This window comes from Trichechus manatus, unplaced genomic scaffold (genome assembly GCF_000243295.1).
Source record: "Trichechus manatus latirostris isolate Lorelei unplaced genomic scaffold, TriManLat1.0 scaffold00141, whole genome shotgun sequence".
NCBI lineage: Eukaryota > Metazoa > Chordata > Mammalia > Sirenia > Trichechidae > Trichechus > Trichechus manatus.
In genome coordinates this window covers 3,667,847-3,675,157 of record NW_004444077.1, presented here as the reverse complement: position 1 = coordinate 3,675,157, position 7,311 = coordinate 3,667,847, and the positions used below count along the sequence as shown (strand labels likewise).

General features: G+C 47.0%; 1 protein-coding gene across 1 annotated transcript in view; it reads left to right on the top strand.

Annotated features, from left to right (window-relative positions):
• PANX1 (pannexin 1) overlaps positions 1-7,311 on the top strand; it is a 57,765-nt gene that overhangs the window by 29,977 nt on the left and 20,477 nt on the right. Inside the window, exon 2 of the mRNA XM_004385551.2 lies at positions 4,962-5,101. Within this exon, the coding sequence (XP_004385608.1) occupies positions 4,962-5,101 (140 nt within the window). The remainder of the gene's footprint in view (positions 1-4,961; positions 5,102-7,311) is intronic.

Below are 7,311 nucleotides of genomic sequence, written 5' to 3'. Positions count from 1 at the left end.
GTCCAAAGTATGTGAGACGAAGTCTCGTCGTCCTTGCTCGTAAGGAGCATTCTGGCAGTGCTTCTTCCAAGACACATCTGTTCGTTCTTCTTGCAGTCCATAGTATATTAAGTATTCTTCGCGAGCACCATAGTTCAGAGGCATCAGTTGTTCTTTGGTCTTCCTTATTCGTTGTCCAGCTTTTGCATGCATTTGAGGCGATTGGAAATACCATGGCTTGGGTCAGGTGCACCTTAGCTGTTCCTAGGAATCCAAGTACCTGTTCAGCCGGCACACAGTGGAGTGGAGTGGGAAGAGCACAGGACTCATTGGGTGGAGAATTATAGCAAGTCACGGGCCTCTCTATTTTCTCATCTGTTGAATGGGGCAGTGATATCTGACAGGGATACTGTGAACATTAGACATTAGTTGAAACAGTACTTATGATAATACTTTGAAATTTTGAAAGTACCAGACATTATTTATTGAATACAGGATGCTGTGGGAAGGAGACAGAGACAGGGAGAAACAGAGAGAGATGAGAGATAGTGAGTGTGTATGTGTGTGTGTGTGCGTGCGCGTGTGCCCTGCCTGCTTAAGAGCTGAGATCACTGGAGTTTTTATACAACACAATTGAAGGTGATTATCTGCATGTCTCTGATGGCTTTAGAGTGGTGTGAGAGCTCAGTGGGGAGAAAACTGGACAGAGTGTTGTTTGCACTGAAAGGTGGGCCATTGAGGTAGATGTTGTGGATGGGGCACTGGCTTAACCAGCAGATGTTGGAGAGAGGGTCCTCCAGGCAGAGAGAATAGTGTGAGGAATGGCACGTATTTGGGGATGCATGAGGCCTGTGCAGGCTGCAGCAATAATTGGGTTTGATTGGAGCGTCGGTTTTGGATTTGGATTCTGGGTAATGGGGAACCAGTAAAAGATGGTGAGCCAGGGTTGTGTGACAATCAGAACTGAGCTTTCTGATGAGTATTCTGGCAAAAAAGTCACAGCCTTGAAAACCCTATGGAGCGCAGTTCTACTCTGCAACACATGAGGTTGCCATGAGTTGGATTCGACTTGATGGGAACTTTTTTTTTTTTTAAATCTTGTTGGACAGTAAAGAGATTGTGGACGTGTATTTGGAGAGATGGAGAGTTGAGATGGTTCACGGCCCAAGCCCAAGCTTCCTAGGCCCCATGCCTTTTAGCCAGGCTGAGCCATCACACCCTGGGTAAAGGCACAGGGCTGCACAGCCCAGCTTGTGCGGGGCACCGTGCACCCTCTTGCTTTGCCCTCTCTGTACTCCAGCTCTTCACTCCCGATTTGGTTTCTGCCCCGCCAGACTCTTGACTTTCTGCCTTCATTTCTTTTTTGGGCCTAAGACTGTACTTGGGGCTTGATGATCTGTTTGTTTTTCTGAATTTTATCCTTGGCACTTCCCAGGAGCCTTCCCACTCCAGATCACTTGGAGGAACCAGCTGCTCCAGCCACCCTTTCCAACAGAGCCCTGGCTCCTGAGACATTATCGAGCATGGCCTCGCAGACTCTGAGCTCGAGAGGAGTGGTTGGCCCAGACAGGACTGTGAAAGAGACTGGGAGTTGGATACGATTCAAAATCTGGTGGTACCATTGGCTAGCTTGGGTAGGGGACTGATGAACTACTTTGAGTTTGTTTCCTGCAACTCAGTCTGGTTGTGAGGATTAAATACATGATTGAAAGGGCTCATGGGTGTCCAATGAATATTGGTTTCCTGCTGTCCTTTCTTCTGACGTTCCATTACAGACGAAGAACATTTAGTTATGAGCTCAGCACGTCCTTAATATCCATCTCTCTAGACTCAGCTGTATTTCCCTTCCTTTTTTGCAAAAGCTTTGCTAAAAAAAAAAAAGCTTAGCCGTTTGTTTTCGAGAGTTTCCACCACTTCCCTGGGGAGGCACCTGAGTCCTAAGGCAGAACTTGAAGCGCATTTTCCTACAGGAAGAATGTGATAAATGTTGAATGGATGCATGCATATGAGGACTGTACCTATGGACTGTTATGGGCCAGGCAGACTTCCTTAAAATCCTAGGAGCATTGCTTATTTTCATGAGAAAGTATTTGAACAGATGTTACCAAGCAAGCAACTTACAAGAAGTCATCCATGTTTAACCGGGACTGCCTGCTCATCTGCCGTTGCAGTCAGTAGACCCCTGGAGGATGGGGCAGCATAGGAAGCATTTGACAAAGTCACACTGGTACAAATGCAATGTGAGGTTAGTCCTGTGGTCTGTGCTGTCCTTTACTACTCTATTTTTAATAAAATGTAGGAACTCAGGTTTAATGGGATAAAAGAGTCAGAAGAGACCTTGAAATATTTTTCTTTCCCCCAAGTCACATTTAAGCCATTCCTGGCTGGTGACAGCTACCTTATTATATGACACTTTATGATGGTCTGCTGATTTTTCATGATGACCTAGTCTAAGAGCTCACACTAAGATGTCTGTTTTTGACATCTGTGGGCATAAAGGCATCTGATGAGGAGGAGGGGCACTCAGGGTCTCGTCCATGCACCCTGACATGCTCTTGACAACGTCCTCATCACTTCCCTCTCCTCCCAAAAGTATAAAGGCCACTTTCCTTCCCAGGGAAAGGTGGCCTTCTTTTATGTTCTAGAGACTAGGATAGTCCGGCTAGATGTCTTCCTGCTCTCCCTATCCCCTGTACATAGAGTGGCGAGATTGGTGGGCAGGCCCTCAATCTTGAAAACTATACCAGAATTGACTGGTTATCTCGTATAGAAGAATGTAATATTTATTGAGCAACTACTGTGAACCAGGTACTATACTGAGTACTGTAGCAACTACCTTTTTTAAAATTATTTGGTTATCACAACAGATCTGTAATGTAGATATAAATGTCATTCCTATTTCAGAGATGAGGAACCCCAGGCTTTGGGAGGTTAAGTGACTTACCTGAGGTCACCCAGCTATGGATGGCACAGCTAGGTTTAAATACAGCTCATGTCAGAGCCTGAGCACATAGCACTTTTCATACTGTGGAGGATGTGGAGGAGAGTGTGTCTGCTTTGGAGTCTCAGTTGGTCTTCAACTGCATTGAGTTCTCACATCGACTACCTGGGGTTAGACCAGACTTCACAGGTTATGGGCGTATTCTTCCCTCCACAAAACTGCCCTCACTTCAGATACCAGCCGCAAGCGCAGGGCTCCCCAGGACACCCTCATTTCTGACTAGCTGGCTGCAGATTGACGGGTTCCCACTAGCTCCTCAGATCCATAATTTTCTAGAACAACTCACAGAACTCAGGGAAGCACGATCCTTACGGTTACAGTTGTAGTGAAAGGGTGCGAGTCAGAACCAGCCAGAAGGAGAGATGCCCAGGGCCAAGTCTGGGAGAGCCCAGAATGTAAAGCTTTGTTGTCCTCAGGGACACGTCACCCCCTCACCCCCTCAGCACACTGATGTGAGGTAATAGGGAGAATATCATCAAACCGAGAAGCACAACAGAGCTTTGGTGTCCAGCGTTTCTTCTTGGGGTTTCATTATGTAGGCATGCTTGGTCACATGATTGAACTCAGTCTCCAGCCCCTCTCCTTTCCCCAGGGGTCGGGCTGATGTCACATGGTGGGTCCTCCTGGCGTGGCCAGCACCCCCCCGCCACCCCCACCCCCGTTAACACTAACTATCAGGTGTGGCCTGAGGGGCCCACCATGAATAAAAAGACACCCCTGTCACTAGGGGAATTTCAGGGGTTTAGAGGTTACCTCCCAGGAACTCAGGACAAAGTCCAGATAAATTATTTACTGTGCACCATCTCTGTAGCACACACCCACCTTATGTGAGCTTTATGGGGAGAGGAGCAGGGCTGGACCAGGGGCTGCCAGGACAGGCTCAGTGCCCAGCTCTCTGCTTGCTGGTGAGGAGGGAAGAGATGGCTTCTGCCTGAGCCCTGAAGGTCATATTGGCCACTTTCCCGCCGTGACCCTGTGAGTCAGGAGACCACAGGCACTCAGTAACATGACCAGTCTTCAACGTTGTAGGTTTTACTGACATAGTGGTAGCATTTGCTGAGTGATGTAGGCTTCAGTTTTCACAGGAGGAAACCGAGTCCCAGCTTTCCTTCCCCGAAGAGCAAGTTTTGGCAGAGCTTGGAGTGGGGCCCAGGTCTCTGGATCCCCTCCAGCATGTTTCCCGCCAACGTGCATCTCCTTTGTATCTTGTCTTCCAAGTGTAAACTGCTTATGCTGCAGCTTTTTTTCTTTTCTTTCTTCGAGATGGTTTTCTACCATCTCTGCTGATCTCCCACTGCTGATTTTCCACACGGTGATCTGTCACCAGATGTTCCCTTAGCCTTTTCTTCCTCAGGCTAAAAGTTCTTTGTTCTGAAACCCGAACCAAACCTGTTGCCGTTGAGTCGCTTCTGACTCACAGTGACCCCATAGGACAGAGTAGAACTGCCCCATAGGGTTTCGAAGGAGATGCTGTTGGAGTCGAACTGCTGACCTTTTGGTTAGCAGCTGAGCTCTTAACCATTGTGCAACCAGGGCACCGCAAGCACTCATTTTCTAATCCAGTTTTCTGCACTGACTCTGCTCCTCACCGCCCATCTCCACACACCCCTTCTTTATCTCACCTTACCCCAAACTAAAACTATCCACATTTCCCCCTGATGTTTTTGGCTCTGGTTCCTTTCCTGCTCACTTTTTCTTTTTATAGTGGTTTCACTTTTTTAAGTCTTTTCCTGACAGAACTCAAGCCATCATCATGACCAGTGTTGGCCAAAAAGCCCTTAAATACTTGGCTTTACCATAAACTTAGGTGTCAGGGTTTAGCTCTGCCCTCACTAATGTCCCTGCCTCCTGCCACGGTGCTCCGTGACTTAGATGGGACTGGAAAACGCGAGGAAGGCAGGGAGACGTGGGTGGGTGGGTTGGGAAGGTTCCAGACAACTGTTTTATTTATTTATTCAGAACTATCTGTTTTGCTTCTCAGGTACACAGATAAGCTGTTTCTCCCCAAGTTCTTTCTCCTGGCGCCAGGCTGCCTTTGTGGATTCTTACTGTTGGGCTGCTGTCCAGCAGAAGGACTCTCTGCGGAGTGACACTGGGAACCTTCCATTGTGGCTGCACAAGGTAACTGGGTGCATTTTCACATCTAACCTGGCTGCTCTCTAGATGTGGGAACTGAGGCCCAGAGAGGTTGTGCCAGTCCACAGCCACACAGAAATGGGCGACCAGCCAGGGCTGCAGCTCAGATCGTAAAACCTTAGCACTTTCACATCAAAACGAACCTTAGAGATTACTCAGTCTAGCATCCTCATTCCACATACAGATGGGGAAACTGAGGTTTCCATTAGAATGTAAGCTTCCTAATGGCACACTTTGTGTGTTTCAGTCACCCCTATATCCTTAGTGCCTAGCAGAGGGCCTGGCCCATAAACAACACCAAAAAAAAAAAAAAACACCAAACCCGTTGCCATTGAGTCGATTCCGACTCATAGCGACCCTATAGGACAGAGTAGAACTGCCCCATAGAGTTTCCAAGGAGTGCCTGGTAGATTCAAATTGCCAACCTTTTGGTTAGCAGCCGTGGCACTTAACCACTATGCCACGAGGGTCTCATAAATTTCAGATGCCTGCGTGAACATAACTAGGTAGTGGTAAAGCTCGGGACTCAAACATAGTTCCTAGGGCCAGTGCTTTTCCCACTGCACACAGGGTCTCTTGGAAAAAGTCAGGCTCAGCGTAGTGTTCAGTTGCTTCTAGCTGATGTGTTACTGGAGCATGGAAAAGCCTGGAGATGATCCCCTCTAGGGGTATTGGCTGCAGCACATCTTTTGGAATAAATCCTTTCCTGTCTGGTGGATCTGGATACTACAAAGAAGGGGAGTCACTGCTGCACAGGAGGTGCCAGTGTCCATTTTCTGTATCCTACAGAGAAGAGGTAGAGGTAGGCCAGGAGCTCTGTAGTCGGGGAGCCGGGGCACACAGAGGCTGAGCGGTGAGGAACTTGGGCCAGAGTTGGCAAGCGTGTGTAGAAGAATGTTCCCTTAGTAATGAAGTTACTCTAGTAGGTCTGCTCTGTGCTTATGAAAGTGAGCCTTTGTTTCAGCCCGTCATTGTTTGAACCACTGGTTTCTTTTGTCCGTCATGAAGACAAATAGAACATTTGGTGTATCTTCTGTTATACTCATCTGCTGAGGAAAATAGATTTTTTGCTTCTGAAAAACCAAAGGCTGGAGTTTGTTTGACTCTTCTGCTTTGATCTGCCGCCAGAGACACAGTCAGCATCCTTTGTCTTTAAAAAGAATAGTTTCAGCCCTTTGCTGTGACTCGGGCCTGTTTGCTCCATGTCTGTTTATTGCATGCCATTTGGCACAGTGATGCCCCACAGGGACTCCTGTCTTTCTTTCAGGTTGGGCCTTTCTCTTTGGTTTTCAGCCTTAGGGTTAGGTGTGTCCTTGTCAACTCTGTATGGTTTAGTAGCCAGGACAACAAGTAATAAGGAACTTCAGTGTGAACAGGCACAATTCCAGGATTTGAACAAGTTTGTTTGTAAATCTAAATCCATGAGGTGTGGTGTAAGACCATTTGCTGTAATGCTCTTATGACGTTGGAAAGTTGTAATCTTCAATGGTCTGGGCATTGATGGATTCACAGAAGAATGTGTTACCTGGGATTGTCTAATGTAAGAGTTCAGAGGGATATGTGAAACTTGGAGAGCATGAAGGAACCTAAATATACTTATCCAGATGCATTTTGCATGCAAGGATTTGAGAACCTTGAGAAATCGAGCCCATTAATCACAGAGCTGGTTACCAGCTGTACAGACTAGAACTCAGGTCTCTGGACTCCAAGCCCATTGTTTCTAGCAATGGTAGACTGGATTTTTAGGACGAAAGCATGAATAAGAAGCTGAGCAGAGCTCTTGCCAGACTTATAGGGCTGGGGATAAAATTTAAATCAAGACCTACCAGGTAGGAAGGACCCTAGTCAATACCGTAGGCTTTTGGTTTTGACCCTGAAAGGCCATTCATTGGGAGTAAGGGGTGATCCAGAATTAGGCCAGGCCTCATAGGATCTAGAGTCCTGCTTTGAATCATTTCAATACTGGTTGAATTAAGGAGATTTGGGATTGCCTGCATCTCTAGTCTACCGGCCTTCCAGAAGCAAAAATAAATCCTCTCCAGAGGAAGGTAACATCCAGAGCCTCAAATCCTCACTCCAGTTTTTGACATACAGTGTTTGGCACTGAATCAAAAATAATCAGGTATACAAGAAAGCTAAGAGAAAAACCAGAAATAGGAATAGACCCACAGGAGATCTAGATAATAGATTAGTCA